The sequence below is a fragment of the Semicossyphus pulcher genome, unplaced genomic scaffold (genome assembly GCF_022749685.1).
Source record: "Semicossyphus pulcher isolate SPU_LCO1_2020_fin unplaced genomic scaffold, fSemPul1.0.p SCAF_2, whole genome shotgun sequence".
Lineage (NCBI taxonomy): Eukaryota > Metazoa > Chordata > Actinopteri > Labriformes > Labridae > Semicossyphus > Semicossyphus pulcher.
Genome location: NW_027211693.1, coordinates 17,077,348 through 17,094,861, shown reverse-complemented (window position 1 = coordinate 17,094,861; position 17,514 = coordinate 17,077,348). Strand labels below are relative to the sequence as shown.

General features: G+C 39.9%; 2 protein-coding genes across 2 annotated transcripts; both read right to left on the bottom strand.

Annotated features, from left to right (window-relative positions):
• Window positions 1-2,040: 2,040 nt before the first annotated feature.
• Window positions 2,041-8,225, bottom strand: chic1 (cysteine-rich hydrophobic domain 1). Its single transcript, XM_069669986.1, has 6 exons — window positions 8,080-8,225; window positions 6,261-6,315; window positions 5,100-5,255; window positions 4,655-4,711; window positions 4,123-4,182; window positions 2,041-3,427 (listed from the first exon to the last, which is right to left on the bottom strand). The coding sequence occupies exons 1-6, from the start codon at window positions 8,223-8,225 to the stop codon at window positions 3,377-3,379; spliced, it is 525 nt and encodes a 174-aa protein (XP_069526087.1). The 3' UTR covers window positions 2,041-3,376.
• A 1,519-nt stretch (window positions 8,226-9,744) lies between these two features.
• Window positions 9,745-12,611, bottom strand: cdx4 (caudal type homeobox 4). The gene is made up of 3 exons (XM_069670506.1): window positions 12,176-12,611; window positions 10,707-10,852; window positions 9,745-9,978 (listed from the first exon to the last, which is right to left on the bottom strand). Exons 1-3 carry the CDS (start codon window positions 12,609-12,611, stop codon window positions 9,745-9,747), a joined length of 816 nt encoding a protein of 271 aa, XP_069526607.1.
• Window positions 12,612-17,514: the final 4,903 nt, after the last annotated feature.

Here is a 17,514-nt window from a genome sequence, read left to right as displayed (position 1 = left end):
GGAAACAGCTAGTATACTGTTGTTTAAAACTGTGAGCTGGAAAATAGAAGCAAATAATTCTCCGATGGATTTTTGTTCTTAATCGAAAGTGCTTCTAATCTTTTGAGCGTCTTCATTAATCGCCACATTCCCACTGAACCAGTGCTCTGTATTTATTTTAAGTGCTGAATGACTTTGCTGAGCGGGTGCCCTCTATAACGAAGGACGAACCAGAATGTACACTTGCCTTAAATTGCCACTGCACCAACACGCTTCCCCTCTTTGTTCCCCTCATTATAAACTGTTTATAGGAGTCTGAAAGGAGGATGGCCTGTTCTGATTCATTTGTGTTAACTCGTTCTTTTCCGTCAACACATTCCCGGTGGCCTTTCTTGTATCATAATTAATACACGATTTATTGGATTATATAAATAAACAGTAGATATGATGTGGTTTAGCCTATCCTCTGATTCATTATGTACAATAAAATCATATAATAACAAATCATGCTGCTCTGTTATTTTACCTCATAAGCTGCAAGACGGCCGAGCATTTAGGCAGGAAGTTGTTTGCTGCAGAGAAACACGGGGCACGAGAGTGGGTGTTTTTAACAATGGAGAAATTCTAAATGTTTCTTATACATTTTGTATTTTCAGAGATTACATAACAAAAAAGAAAACATTAACAATAATAGTAACAATAGCAATAAAAATAAGAGCGAAAAAGACAAGGTAACAGTCTAAGATAGAGTAAGATAAAAATAAGAGAAAGATAAGAATATAAATGGAGAGAAAACAAAACAAAAAACAACTAGTAGTAATTACATAGATATTAGTTCATAGGATATGAATGATTAATAGCAAATTTTAAGTCAGCGGACACAATGTACCAATATAGAAAACGACAAATACAGTATACACGTGCACACGCACATAGAAATGTAAATATTACTGAGCTTTACAAGCTGCTGTTGGTTCCTATCACAGCGGCCATCCAGACGTCTTTGAATTGTTCCCACAGTCCCTGATAGGATATCAAACTTCAGTGATCATAGCTCTAAATGTCTGAAGTCACTTTCCTCAGTGAGAACTGTCCAATGAAGTGTGCAGTCTGTTCATGGCTCAGTCTGACCCCTAGTGGACAGAAGCTGTGTAGAATAAAGATTCTTTGCTCATGTTTGAGACAAAAAACTTTAGACTCTCTGAAACACTGTGGATAACAAGCAAGCTACTGAAAGATACCACGCAGCAGAACACAAAGTCTGATTAAGCAGCGGTCATGTTTACTGCAATTTATATACTGTAGGTACAAATTAAACACAAGCAATGTTTCTCACAATGTTTAAAACGTTTTTTGCTTTGGGAGGTCAACTTTTGCAAGTACATTCTCAGGTTCGGGTAAGTGACTTATGTGTGTCTTCATTAACATCTGCTATAAACACGATACTTGTTCTGGATACCTGTTTTCAGGTTGTTTATATATAGGCTACTTGATCTGTCCCTGTGCATTAAACTAATACATAAATAGTGGAATTAAAATAAGAATCTGTTAAGCTGAATCTTGTGGCTAAAGTTCATTATACGATGTACAACCATTCATTTTATTCTAGATTTAAAGAAAACTTGGCAACTTGAGTTTAACTACTGGAGCTGTGCAGCAGTAAACTGAAGCCTTCTGTCTAAACGGGGACAGACTGTGAATGTGGAAACAAAAAAACAAAGGACCATAAAACCATCCACAGTGAACTGAAGCCCACCACCACCACCACGGTGTTCGGGGGTTGTGTTGAAGAGATACAGTAGAAACTCGGCCCAGTATTCTCTGACCGCTGGTCCATGACGTTAGAAAGTAGCAGCAGATTATGGTAACAACATTCCTGAGTTCAACAAATGTGTCGACTAATTGCACACCGTCTTGTTAAAGTTAACGATTCAACACCTTGTTAAACATGACAAATAGCCACATTTCTGCAGTGAGGCAGCAGGCTGCGGGCAAAGCTGAGGTCAGTAATGAAAACATCCTTCTGTAAGTGTGACATTGAGTAGAAAAAAAGAAGCGAAATCAAAATCAACAATTTATTTCTCCCGATGGGGATTAGGACAAACATTTACAAGGATTGTAACAGGAACAATACTGGGAGGAGGATTCAAACTCTCCTTTGTACAAGAGGACACATTTCACCCTGTACTTCTCCGTGGTTCACCAACTACTCCAGAGGCACTCTAACACAACGCAATGCAGCAACCTGTGGACAGAATCAGGGAAATAATACTAACGGTGGACTGAAACGAAGGAACCGTCTGCTCATAATACGCCATGTACTGGTGATGCATGTGCTTCTTAACACATCAGGAGGAGCAAACACAGCACAGGGAGAGTACAAAACTATAAAAAAAATGAATGCAAAGTTGGGATAAAATGATCAGATAAATCGATGAGAGTTCATCAGAGATGCAAACATTTCCAGTTTGAACAGATGACATGTCATTAAGTGTCATCGTTGTTGGCAAAAACCACAGGAAAACATGCACTGCTGTTGTCACTGGATGAATCTTCAGGATTATCCTCTGAGATCCTGACGTTCACTGGGCTCGAGTGCAATAATCAGCCTGACTCTGGCATCATTGTAACTATATGGCTTACAAGGTAAACAGGTCCATATAAACTAGAAAGGTACATAGACATCTTTCATTAATCAAAACTATGGTACAGCAATATATTGGCAAAAAACTAAAGAGCTAAGTAACTTTATGTAAACAATGGTATACCACTGTACAGCTTATCCTAACATGGTATTTACAAGTTATTTTACTAGCTAGTTCCCATATACAGAGGGTCAAATGTAAAGAAAACACACAGGGTGAAGACGTACACTGTACGTTAGGCAATTTCAACCATCCCATCTACTTGCAAAGAACTGGATTCAAACCCAACAAACAGCTTTAAAAACCACAAACTTGTTGAATTAGCCAATGCCTTCCTCCTCCTGTCACACGTAGAGTTAAAATCATACATAAGGCAAGGATTAGTTAAGGAAGGTGGAGGCATCACATTCTTTGCAAGGGATTACTGATATAACAGATGGGATACAGGTCGATGGTTCTTTGGGGTAAATGCACTTTTCGAGAGTTTCACTTGTTTGTCACACGGAACAAAAAAAACACATCCGAGTGCAACGAAGGGGACATGTTGAGTTCTGTCGGGAACATGTGCAAAATCTGCTCTAAAGCAAAGTGACAGTGTTGCAAATTCTAATGTACAAGGTACTGGGAGATGTAGGGGGGGGTAGGGGGTCGTCACGACAGACACCAGTGCAGACCCTTATTCCAACATACTGTATATACAAGGCACTAAGGAGAAGATTCAAGGGCCACACGTCCAGTCTGTAACAGCCTCCTCAGTCCGGTCTGAATATAGGATATTTGGGTAAGAATTCTATAAGAATCACCTACAGAGAGAAAAGGACACGACAAAGTATTATTCAGAAAGAGATTATATCTACAAATGTACTCTTAAAAATCAGCTAATGAATCAAACAAATATATTTGTTTTTAGAGATAGACCGATATGGTTTTTTCAGGGCCGATACAGATACCGATTATCAGTAGTCAAGGAGGCCGATAACCGATATTTGAAGCCGATATTCATTTGCAGTAAAAGTGAAAATATTGGCGTCAAAATTTTGAATAAGTCCAACACTTAACTTTGTTTAAATGCCTTTAAGCATATGCATCAGAGCCAGAATAACCCAGTTTTAAATTGATCTCTTATCGGCCGTCGGATTAAAAAAAAAGAAAAAGAAAAAAAAAAAGGACAATGTTGATATGCGTCAAAATGCTGAATATCGGCGCCGATAATCGGCCCGGCCGATAATCCCTATTTGTTTTAAATATAAATATTTGTTTATTTTTAAATATTTGCTGGCTTTAGCTTCCCAGATGAAGGGTTTGTCATATTTGATAGTTCACTTAATATTGTTGTGTCTTTGACTGTTGGTCAAACAAGGTTACATCGTCCTTCAACTAATTAAAATGAGCGTTTTTCACTATATTCAGCTTGCAGAGTACACGATTGATCAGCTGATCAAGAAAATATTGTTCTAGCAGAAATAATCAGGGTGTATGAGTGTGACAGCATACTCACATATTCCATCATATTACTGCTTTCACATTTTCTTTTACTGAGTTTCCAGTGCAGCCCCAGCTGATCAGAGGAGAAAAGACACAGACACAATGAATGAACATCTCTCTTGCTCTCAAACAGACACACACATAAAAGAAAATCTGTCTGAAATCTCCCCTTCAGTGTCAGGGGAATTTGGGAGCAGGGCTGTCTGGTCCCGCTGGGGTCAAACTGTGGCCAGACACCCTGAAGAGCTTCCTTTATGCCTTCGCACAGCTACTAGCAGTAATTTGTTGCTGCGAGACAAAACAAAATTAACACGGCATTTTACTGCTGACCTCACGGTCCTCTCAGACCCTGTGCACAAGATCTGATTCAGACCCCGAGCAACAAATCTGACTCAGCTTTGAGGGACTTGTGTGGAGGGGTTAAGAGTTTACAGAACAGACTATTGGTCATTATTATCCATCACAGTCATCCTGAACCTGCACTGCACGCTGACATGGGACAAATAAGCACTTCCACACAGGTGCTAATCTGTCGTCGTTCTTACCTTGTGGTATAATCGGTTATTTTCCCACTCTAACAACTTGTGAATGGACCGTCTCGTCTGTTGGAATAGAAAACAAACACATTATCTTTAAAGCAAGCAGCTCATTGCTCAGTTTAACACTTTAACAGGTAACAGTAAACTGCCCTGGTGTTAGGATTTATGGACTGAACTACCAATTTACCAGCTTGTAATTTCCACTTTGTTGCCATTAATTCTGAGTGGTAACCCCACCTTTAAATGACGCACCCTTGAGCTGGGCCGGAGAGGAGCTGAGCGGTGCAATGCGTCACTTCTACACACAGCCACTAATTGAACACGAGCTGTTATTACCCTCTACTCTCAGAGCAATGCGGCTGAATTGCTATAACAGCCCCTGAGTAATCAGCAGCTGATGTAAGGGAGAGTTAAAGTGTCCGACCTGTGTCGCAGGAGGTCTGGGACTTACTCTCTTGTTGAGGCAGATAACGGGCCATAGACTGCAGCCTACTGTACAGCAACAACACAGGCAGCCGCAGAGAAGCCACTTCACATTCACCGGCAAGTTCTTCTTCAAACAGGCATTCACCCTGCTGATGCTGGTTTTGAATTCCTCTGGGGCTACCTGGAACAAGAGACAAATTGTGGTTGTTTGTTTAACAAATTAAACAGTTCCTTTGGGGTATAAGCGGAGTGGAAAGTTATTAGAAAATTGTACCAAATTGTTAAGAGCAGGAGGAGAGACAATACAAGTGTTTAGGTGGTGCTGACATGAAAGATCCCTAATTGCTTCAAAGAAAACCTGTACACAGAGATCAAAGAGCTTTAGAAAACCAACAGGTAGATATTTGCAGATGTTGTCCAGAGATGAGATGAGATCTCTAAATACTCTGCCTCTGACTTGCTAACCAATCTCTAGACTGTTCAAGGCAAGGAGGGACTCAAAGGAGAGATAAGCTCAGTGCCTGTGGCCGCGCCGACCAAACAACTTGAATGGATGCTCATTCCTCTCTGAGTCTGTACGCCATAAAACAGGGGTCGTAATCTTTTATGACAGGATGCAAAGGTCTCTTTGCAAACAGCCAAAGACCTCAGAATAAAGCCCAGCAGGGCCTGATCTGCACCCTTCAATCATCATAATTGTGACCTCATCCATCACGCGTCACCCTGGGTCACAATACTGAAGGTACTTTTTATTGCCCCACACTTCCCTCGGCCTGCTCTTACCCCTACAGCCTTTTTGTGTTTCTGCGTCCGACCCAGGAAGCTTTCCTTTCTTGTCTGCAGCAGAGTCTTCATTTCATTATTTTATCACCCGGAGCTGGACCCTCCAAAACACTGGGGTCCCCGCCAACCGAGCCCCATAGACGGCTTACTCATTTACAGAGCTGGACAGCGGCACATTCAGACTCTTTTCTCTGCGCTGTGGTGCGTTAGTTAAAATGCATCCCCGTCAGATCAAAACCACTTGGAGAGGTTTTTTTGAATGGGCCGGTGTGGGGAAGTCGGGGCTGTTAAAGGCCCAAAAAGAAACAATAGAATCACTGTGGCTTTAATGGCTTAATTCTTCCCACTTGGAATTGAACAGAAAGCAAGACTGAAGTGCAAGAAGACTGAAAAGCAACTGTACCTTTCCCGTGAGAACAGAGGGAAACTCTGTGTCAAATCTGTTGCTCAGTCCAAACCTGAAAACAAAACAAAATGTGAGATTTGATGGCATCATTCAAAAGTACCATGAACCTAATGAGAACAAAAAAATCCAGAACCTGAGTTAAAATAAATGAACTATTACTTTTTCTTCTTTAAGTTAAGTTTAAGTTATGTGGGCATTAAGAGAGTGGGTGCTTTAAATCACACAACTACGAAAGATTGGCACAAAAAATAATTACTTCTATTGTAGTTATATGATTTAAACGATGGGTGACTGGCTCATGAAACCAACAAAGCAACACATATTTTTAACTACTATCAGCATTACTCTTTATTATCCATAAAATTCCAAACCGATTACAATCAGGATGAAAAAGGTTACACTAACAAGAGTCCCATAAGCCAATCATACTTAATTTTACTTGAAATGACTTCAACATGAGGGTGGAATGAAAACTTAAAGTAAAAAATACGTGGGATTATTCTGTTCACATATGATCGATCAAAACTTACAGACGACGTGACAAATAATCAGAGCTTATTTATACATACAGGCATGCGAACAGACTCTTCTTTACCAAAGGAAGAAGCTTTGCGGGTGATAAATTGTCCATGCAGAATAAAGAATAATTGGTAATGAGACAGAAGTGGACGATAGGTCCGCTCATATAAGAACATGCGTCTGACATTATAATTGCAATATGTGATCTACAACTAGTGTAGATTTAATTTTTGCATCAGGTTTTAATTCTAATTTAAATTAAAAATTAACAAGATTTGCAGGCCTGTGCAACTCTGCAGCACTTGCATATAATCCTTCACCATAAAACTGCAGTTTCTCAGTTTGAATATTGCACTTGGTCATATTGCAATTTTAATATATTTTAATATTTTAATTACATGTGTATTTCTAGTATGCGGCATATTTTCAGTATACATTAGGACTTTTAGCAATGTTGGTCTGCTGTTAGCTGTTGGTGGAGCAGCTGAGAAATGTTTCTTTGGATGATAGTTTTGTTTCTCGCATTGGGCTTAACCAGAATGTTATAGTAACAATATCCATGTGCAGTGTAGCAGATGTGACTGTGTTTATCTTAGATAGCCTCATTTTTTTTGTCTTATCAGAGTCCAGTTGAAAGTTGGCTAAGAGAGCTTATAATGTTTCCAGCTGGGACTCAGAATCTACAATCAGGTTAATGTCATTATGACAGTGATGAACCTTTTTCAGTTTTATGATTAAATTGACAGAAACTCTCTGAACCGCTACATGACGTCATGTGGGTGGGCTTACTTTCATGGTCCTGTCTAGTTATCACCCTGAAAAAAGTGCACCAGCCACTCAGAGCTGACACTCACATGTAAACAATAATAAAACTAGCAATAAAAAAGTCCTAGATGGTGATTAAGCTGGTGACATTGGGCTGATTTGACAGATGACTTTATAACGTCTGTGTTATCAACACCAGACTGATGTTGATGAATTAGTCTGCTCGGTAATGAAGCTACAGATTTCTGGCTAACGGTACATCACATGTAAAGTTACCTATCAAAGAATACCGGTTGCTAGGTCACCACTTCTATGGTTACCATTTGAGACATACAACTGTTAACGTTAGTTTATGTCGTAATATCGTTTAGCAAACCGACTGTCTCCCCTGACAAATCGTATGGCTAACTGTTAGTTGTTGTGTTTGGCGTTAGCTCGCATGCTAGCATCAGCTAAACAGGCTCCGGGTGAAGACACCAAAACAACACAGCGACAGGCGGACAGACGGAGCGACAAACACGGCTCTGCTTACACTGTGATGTGGCCGGCCCCTCGCATGACCACGGGCTCCGGACAGTATCTGGGCAAGTGTTCCTCGCTCACTACGTGCTCATCCTCTTCGTCTTCCAACTCATAAATGGTATCAAAGTCCGCCATGTTGGGTAGTAAGACGCTCATGACGTCTCCGACGGGGCTGCGCACGGACGCACGAGCGGGCACGCGAGGCCAGAGATCGCGAAGAGAGCTGGAAACTATCTTTGAACCTCCTGTTAATGATTGAGATTTGAGTGATAAAGATTAGTATAATCTATTAGACCCCTCACATACTGGAAGTTTGTAAACTGTTTGATTAAAAAGTCCTTCAGTTCAGTTTGCATTAGAGATAATGAATTCACTCCTTCAGACAAGGACCTGGGTCAAAGTCAGGAAAAGTCCTCCTCCTAAAAATAACCTGTCTAGCCACATGACAATCAACATGTCACTTGCACTAATTATGCATAAGACTACACTTAGAACCCATAACCCTGAAGCTGTGTTGCTTTGAACCTGTGCATCTAACAGGCCATACTGTGTAAAATGTTTCATACATTAAGGTCATTTAGATGTCCATTCTCTGACATTTATTGCAACATGACAGTGCACCTGATGAGGACATAGTAGCACAAGTTTAACGGTTAAGTGTTAACTGTGCAGGGGGAATTAACCCTTTGCTTTTAGCATAGGTGTTTAAATCACAGGTAGGCCTATTAAGGCAATTTCAGAAGTAGGCTAACTGACCAAAAACCATCTTGATGTAGGCCTAACATATATGCAATATAAAGGTTTTTTGAAGCTTCAAAATAAATAGATGCATTAAATTGACTTATATGCCCATTGCGGTTGCCTAAGTTTGGAAGGGAACAGTCCAAGATCCAAACATTTTTATGAGTAGGCCTACTGTTGATGCAAATATAAAAGCTGAATAGTAAAACCCATTCAATATGTTACTTTCTAACAGGTTTAACCTCTTTTCTTCCTGAGTTTGTGACTTTGAACAATATGTATTAGTATCGGTACCTTATCAGGCAATAGCCTGATGGAAATAGGTTGCAGGCTGTATAAAATGTATGTATAAAAAGCATTTCAAAAATACAACTTGATTTTTTCAAGCTTTGCAAAATCCTTATTTTTGCTTGAATAAAAACGACAGGTGTACTGCAAAAAACAAACATTTTATTTACATTCTGAGTTGCCATCAAACGACATTTGTACCCGTATGTGTAACAGCTGCTCTCTGCTTTTTTTAGGCCACTGAAGCAGTGAAGTTGTGCTGAAACGTGTAAATGATTTGTCAAGTCAAAGCAGTTCGTCCAGTTTGGCAGGAACTCCATACAATCCTCTTTAAAACTTCGATAAAATGTCCCTGAATTCTCATTTTATTCACATACACGTCATCACATACAAAAAATGATATTTATATCTTATTAACTCACAAACAATTTAAAGCTTTAAGTTTGAAACACGTCGATTTTTTTCTTTTTAAATCCCCACGTTATTAGAACTATTCTATAAAAAGCGATATTTGAAGAGCCTCCAGCGTTTCGTTGCTATAAATCAAATGTTCATCCACAGCTTTGTGCGTCATGACGTCAGTTCAGGTGTCCTGTCCGCGTGTCGGAGTGCTCAGTTATGTGAGGTGGTCCACAGGGTGCATGTTTCACTGAGTCACTGTCACCTGCTGTATATTCCTGATAGAAGGCAAGGTGTTCATGCCCTGAGGGGGGTACAGAGAGCCGTGGATGTCTGAGGGGGAGAGAGAGCCCGGCACCGGCAGAGGGCTCACTGAGCCCGGGTCACTGTGCACGGAGCCCCCGCTGCCGTCAGACTGACCCAGCTTCTTCTTGATCAGCTTCCGCTCTTTGGCTCTGCGGTTCTGGAACCAGATTTTCACCTGAAGGCACAAAGAAAAGGGAATTTAGTTATTATATTAGAACTAATTCCTGTAATATGCTACTTTCATAACCCTTCATCAAATGCAGATAAAAATGAAATAAAACCCCCACAAATAGGTTCAAACATAAACAAATTAAATGAAGTAATATGATGGAAATTCCATTGAAGGAATCAGGAGTTTATAGCGAATAAAAACGAAAGATAATAAGAAACTATTTGTATGGGTTATTTTTTCGAGGTTAGAGCTCCCTCGTCTGATCTCAGTGCGCTTTCTTCCTTAAATTAAATAATAATAATGCCTATTGTCACGTGATTGAGAGAGAAATACAATAAAAATTATAATATAATTAATGGGCATAATACAATGAATACATTCCCAAGCTTTTTTTAATTTCCCTGTCATGTGAAATTATATAAAACATATAAACCTGTCCCTACATAATAAGCACATTTATTTCTATATACAATGTCTGCATTTTATCTTCAAAAATAAAAAATAATTGATCAATAAAAAAATGACTTAAAAAACAACATATTAGGGGTTAATGTATCTTTAAATACATCCAAACATCAGAGCTTCACACAATATTTGGGTGATTTTCAGTTACACATGTGAAAAAATAAGCCTGTGTTTCTACATGCTGCCCATTAATGCTCTCACACAGCAGATGCTGTATGTTTCACTGATCTATTGCATGAAAGTAAAGCATTGTGATGCACACATACCTGTCTTTCCGACAGGCCGAGGTTGACAGCCAGCTCAGATTTCCTCCTGATGGTGATGTATCTGTTGAAATGAAACTCTTTCTCCAGCTCCAGCCTCTGATGGTCTGTGTAAACTACCCTGTACTTCTCCTTCGTCCTGGTTTTACCTGCGAAGGGGGCGAGAAACAAAATATACAGCATGAACACTGAGTGTTTTTTTTTTTTTTAACATTCAGGTTGTTGAAATGCAGATTTACGCAGAGGAGGCATGCGTGCCAGGACCGGCTCGTATCTGCACGCAGCATCTTTATTAGCTGCTTGTTAAACACATATCTCTTTGCTTCTTCTTCAGATACGCAAATTGCGCTTTTTTTTCTTGCTTTGATGGAAAGTTTAGTGCATTGAATTTCAAACAGGCAGCGATCAGATAATCAACTGACAAGTTAAAAAAGGCAGATAAGAACAGCACTGTGAGATCTTGTTATTAACGCGCATTTTTTGCACGTACAAACACATCCAGACAGCAGGAGGGGTACTTTAAAGGTGTTAGAAAATGTTTAATCCAAGTTTGAAAAAAAACATGGCGATGGAATTTTGTTAAAATGAATGTGATGGCCAGGCGATTTCCTCTAAAGAACTATACGATTAATTAGTCTAACTAATATAATAACTTAGTGTATCCTGGTACAGCTGCTTCATTCCAGGCCTACATAATAAAAACAGTCGATTTAAGAAGCTACTGTAAAGGCCTACAGTATGCAACACTCGTCTGAGGCTGTGAAAAACGTCACTCTTTCCGGTAATATAACTCTGAGAGAGGAAGGGAGGTTGGTGCATATCAAAGTGAAGAGGTGTTGAAAGCAAAGGCCACCGCCTGGATATGACGGATAACACTGAAAACAGCAAACAATGTGACAGGGAAGTGGAGCTCAGATCTCCAGGAATCATGACATTAACATCACAACTGGGCCTGGCGCCGAGGCCTCACACCTTTTATTTCCTCCACAGGAGAGAATAAAGACGGAGCTGGTTTCACATCCAAAATATGACGTATAGAAATCATTTATAGACTTATTATTTCTGCTGCCAGTCGGATGCAGGTTTATGTTATCATTTAATCGATGTCTTTTCAATTATTGCCTTTTAAAAGCCTCACTCTGTTAACTTTATATCATGGTTTAGCCAGAATGTAGGCAACCAGCGGAAGGCAAGTGTCAAAAGACCTTTCCTCCTGTTATTCCAGTTTCTGTCGCTGCTTTTTCACTTTATACTTTTTGCATCTTTTTGTCCAACAATAAATTTAGTTAAATTCGAAATAAATTATTTTAAATGACATAGAGCTGCCGGGGGTAAATAAAAAAAGGCCTGATTGTTGGACTCAAACATTAACTTTCGTGTGCGCAAAAACATAAAGTCATTGCTACAAGAAACAAATCCACCAGTACACAATCAAAGCAACAAGTCATGCAGTTTTAACATGATAAACTCACCTGTGGAGGATGATTGCGCAGTTTTACTCATCCACTGGAATGAATTGCGTCTTTCTCTATCAGGAGAAAGTTGTGCAACAGTTACGTTCTCGGGCGGCGGCTGTAACACCGCAGAGCCCGGAGGATGCATGTGGCTGTACTCAGAGGAGCAGTACGGAACCTGTGCAGGAGAGGAGTTGTTCATGGGTGTAGGAATAGTGTTAGGGGGTCCCAGACTGTATGCACCCCAGTCCTCTCGTGGAGCTCCATATGTGGGCCCCCAACTCCCCGCGGATTGTGCGTGCGTATCCATGTTTGGCACATGATGGTATCCGGTAAAGTCGGGGTACTGAGGTGTGGAAACAAAGTTCTGTGGAGGCAGATTGATGCTCGATCTTCTTACTGGCCCCTGGTGATACATGCCGCTTTCTTTATCCAGAAGGTATCCCACATACATGATTTGTAGAAAAATAAAATAGAATCTGATAAAAACAGCAGAGAGGATGGTGCGGCCTAATTCAAGGCGACATTGTAGCCCTGGAACTGCTAAAAACAATCCTTCTGCTGTTTATGTAGTCCAAATGGGTTCCCAGTGTGAAATGCGACGTAGTTCCAGTCTGTCTCCTCTCTCACATGATGTGTCTCTGTTGACAAGGTGGTAAAGGTATACTAAGGCCTTCCTGACGTCAGCCAACTCCTCAACTCTTGGAGATTTGCATTCAAATGAGAGTGCGCGGTGCTGCAGGCCCAGCTGTCCCCCTTGCGCCTGTCCTGTAGCGCGTCATCAGCTGACAGTGGGCCTATCCGGGAGAGGACTTCTCCTCAGCATGAATAAATTAACAGCTCGACCTATCAGCTGCACGAACCGGCAATAAACCGAGGCCTCAAACGCTCCAAGGAAAAGAGGCCTGTGCGTAATTACGCACAGATATATTTTATTTTATAGGACTTATTAGATGCCTTTGCTTTCTAGTGACCATTAATTTAGTTAAAACCTACTTTATTTTAACAGAGTAAAGATATATAATTAAGCTGACCTTAACACCAAAGCTTTTACACTAAATCTAGATCATCCAGCCCTCGGTTATTAATCCTTTGGTTAAAAACCTTACTGTGGGAATTCCTCACTTTCCAACCACGCTTCACGCCTGATCCCTGTTTTATTTGTTAAGATATTCACTTGCAAACGAGGTGCAAAGTATCAGAGACTTTCCTATCCCTTGAAACAAGCCGGACCTTTCGTATTCCGTGTTCACACCTCAAGGTCGCACTTCACAGCTAATTCCGGTTACAAGGAAACTCCAACAACCCCCTCTGTGACAAACAGCGGCCCACCACACATCAGTCACTGCTGTCCCCTGAAACTACAGCGCGTTTATTTTTCTGTGATCGCGTCTAATACGTGTCACGAGCCTTGGGGACAAAAGTACGTGAATAAAAATGTTTTGAAAATTCCTCTTGACATTTTTGTGTAGTGCCATTTGATGGCTGCAAGAATGCGCTGGGAATTTAAAACATTTAAGCCAAAAAATGAAACAACAAAGTCACTGAGCCTAAATCTGAAAATGCCCCAAAAAAGAATAAAACTAGAATATACAAAGAACTGAGCTTCAGGCCCAAGTTTTGAGCCTCTGTATCATCACTTAAGCGTAATAACTTGATGTGAAGGAGCACATATAACTTCTTATCCTGTGTATTTGTCTGATTAATCATGCAGGTGTCTGAGGGCCTGTTTAGCACAACTGACTAATTGGCTCGTCTAAAAAAGTCCAGCACAAAGTCATAAATGCTGATGGATGTCTGTGAAGCATCTGTTTATTGACCACAAAATATTTATGAGACAGTGTAATCGAGTTGGCCTCTGACAGTCCACGGACACTCACAGCTCGGATTTGGACATAAATTCAGCGTCCTGTCTGAAGATACAGAGTTTACACGTGTCACAGACTTTACACTGAGTGCTTAGTGTGGCCATCACTACAATAATTGAATATAACAAAATTATATGTAAAACAAAAATTACAAATAAATGCATTTCTTGTTTATGGACGCTACAAATTTGTCTTAAAACAGTTCTTTCTGGTATTGTAGAGATTCTTAAATACTTCATGCACAAAGCGAGAGGTGACTGTTTGAGAAGAATTGACTTACTGAAACCATTTCACCGGGAAACGCAGGGCTGCCATGTTTTTATTTTATTTCCTAATTATAAAACTTTTATGCGTTAGTCTCACGCAGTTGTCATGCACTGTTAAAGAGGTTATATTATACTCTGTTTACACTGCAGTTACTCTGCTCTGTCCTGAAGTTTCCACAGTGCTGGTTGATAATTCAGACCCAACGCTGCCCTCTTGTGGATCAATGCAGAACTACAGCTGCCGAGATTAAACCGGTGATTGGTGAAATCTGTCTGCTCACCAGTGCTGGACATTTACTCCAGTAACTAAGAACACGTTTAAGGTACTTAAAATTCTCACAAATATTATCATACATTTTGAATTTGCTCTGTGAACGGTGCTAGACTAAACAAACTTTAATTTGACACTAATACTTGAGTAATTTCTTCTACTTTATGATTCTGTTTTTGACTATTTATCGCAAATGTCAGTAGTCACTTTGCAGATTCAGGTTAATAATAAAAAAAAGATTAATTAAGTAAAATATGATGTATTATAAAACGATAAGACGATATAAGATTAGAAAGCAGAGTATAAAGTATTCCCAGTGATCTCCACTTTACCAGCTGCAGCATCAAAGTGAGGTTTACACAATAACGTATCATTTAAATCCAATATTATGACATAAATACATAAATACATGTGTGTGTGCTTTTACTATAGATACTTTAAAAGTCAATCTGGATTTTGATGCTCATACTTTTGTACTTTTTCTTTAGTAAAATCTTAATGAGTTACTTTTCAGAGATAATTTATTAAATTTTTCTAACATAACCGAACACACATCCAGTATATTCCCTTTCTCAACCACTCCCCAATCTCAGAAACTTTACAAACTCAAGCCCGAAAAAAACTCCTTCAAATACATTAGATTCAGTAAGAAAGAGAAAGAGAAAGACAGAAAGACTAAAGCCTAAGAGAGGTGGGGCGATTTCTTCATGCAGTTGAATAACTCATAAAAACCATGTGGTTATCATACATTAATTGGGGGGGTTTAGGAGGGACTTAAGCTCTCAACATGTTCTGAGAATGAAGATAAAGTGTCACTAAATATTTGACGTCATCAGCCCTGCTATGTTTTAGTTTTTCTAACAGCAGCACCGACAGCACTTCTATAATGCAGTGCTTAAAAGAGCTTTATCTGATTTTTGTTACAATGAGTGTGTATGATTAAAATCAATTGAGTGATCTCTGGAGAGGGAACCCATCAGGTGAGGAACTGTGAGGTGGGTACATTAGTGTTCATGCACGTACATGAAAAGGCCTCAAAAACTTGCATAACCAGAACATGTGACCTACAGCAGCTGGGCTACTCTGCTCTTTAACACTGTGGGCCTACTTTTACTTTCAGTATTTCTACACTGCAGTATTTCAGTGAGTACTTCCTCTACCACTACTGCCTCTTATTAAACTGTCCACAAGAGGGCAGCATTCAACCATAAGAAACATTTAATCAGTCGGCTTTTATGTGGACTGTGACTGGTGTTGTGCACCACAGTCACCACAGAGTATTACAGCCTGCATGACACTGACTGATACATTCTGAATGAAAACTAGTTAATCATATTAGGTAGTCGTGGTAAGTTATGGCTGGTTTCACAAACATGTTTCAGACCGGTCTGTAGTGTTAGGCCAGTCTTTAGTTTAGTCTAATGTAAGTTAGACTGTTTCACAAAATTAAAGTCTGACTCATTTTAAGCCCCCCGCCAAAATTAGACACCTTCCCCCAAGTCTAACTCAGCTCTAAGACCCATGTTACCATGGTAACAATCAGTGGCACCTTAGTGTTAATCACAAAGGGGAGAATCCACCTTTAAACTGAGTGTACAACCTGTTTCCTGTTGACTTTACGTACAAATTATAAATAGACATCAGTTTATTTGTGCCGTCCATTTTAAGACATGTATTTGAGTCATTCTTGAACAAACAGGAGTCAAGAAACCTCATGGTTTAAACAAATAGAGCATAAACTGAAACGGTTACATCCATGATGCAGCGGTCTTTATTATTAGTTCTTCATTTACAGTCAAGTGTGACGGATATTTCCTCCTCTTCTCTGTTTTCTTGGCACGGTTGTTGCCTAACACCGGATGATACTTTCTGTTCTTACGTGTTAAATTAATCTTTTGACAAAGTCACCTCACTGACTCATGTCGTCTTCTCCTTTCTCCCTCTCTGAATTCTCTTTCTCGGAGTTCTCTTGAAACACTCTTACACCATGAGAGGAAGTTTGACAACGTTTTATGAAAGTCTGTGTTGGTGTAAAGTCATGTTATCAGATGACAGTCAGACCTGTCGCGTAAGGAATCACATCCACATGATCGGGGCCTACACAGAGAGAGACGTGCTCATCGTGTATCATCACGACTGCTGTCAGAAAGAGACATTCTGTTTCAGTCATTAAAGCGACATCAGCGGTGTCACATGAATGAAATGTGAAGTTTCATTTGTCTCTCATAGCACAGTCATGGAGGCATTATCACATCTTGCTGTTGATTCACTGTGTATTCACTCTGACGAACAGTCTGAGACATTCACATTCAGATAACCAAGCTTTGTTTCTTTGTTTAAAATGTTCTTTAGGTATAAAACGAGCTCTGTGAATCAGATTGCATCCTTCACCTCTCTGTGACCTGCAGGTTCATTTTTAACTCAGGTGTGTGGTACCTTTGCCTTCATCAAACTGAATATACGACTAAATATAGTAAAGGAAGATATTTTTACAAAGGCACACCTGGTCTATGGATTGTGATACCTGAATGTCTCTGATCGTACACTAGATAAATACTAATTTGACAAACAATTCTGTTAATAAAAAACACATACAGCTCCGGAAAAAATTAAGAGACCACTTCAAATGTTCCTTAAATCAGCCTCTCTCTCTGTATGTCATGACCGACCCAGTCCAGATGTGAACCCCACTGAAAACTTCCTGAACGTGATCAAGAGGATGCAAGCAGTCGAACAAAGACGAGCTGCTCCAACTGTGGCCTAACGTCACCCAACAGCAACGTGAAAGGCTGGTGGTGAGCAGGCCAAGATGCATGAAAGCTATGCATTCATCCTGTGCAATCATTTCTGCTACACGGGGCGATATTACAACATCTGATTGTGGTGTGAATCATTATGCTACACACCATGTGTGTTTTGATTTTAAACCATGACTGTACGACTTTCTGTGCA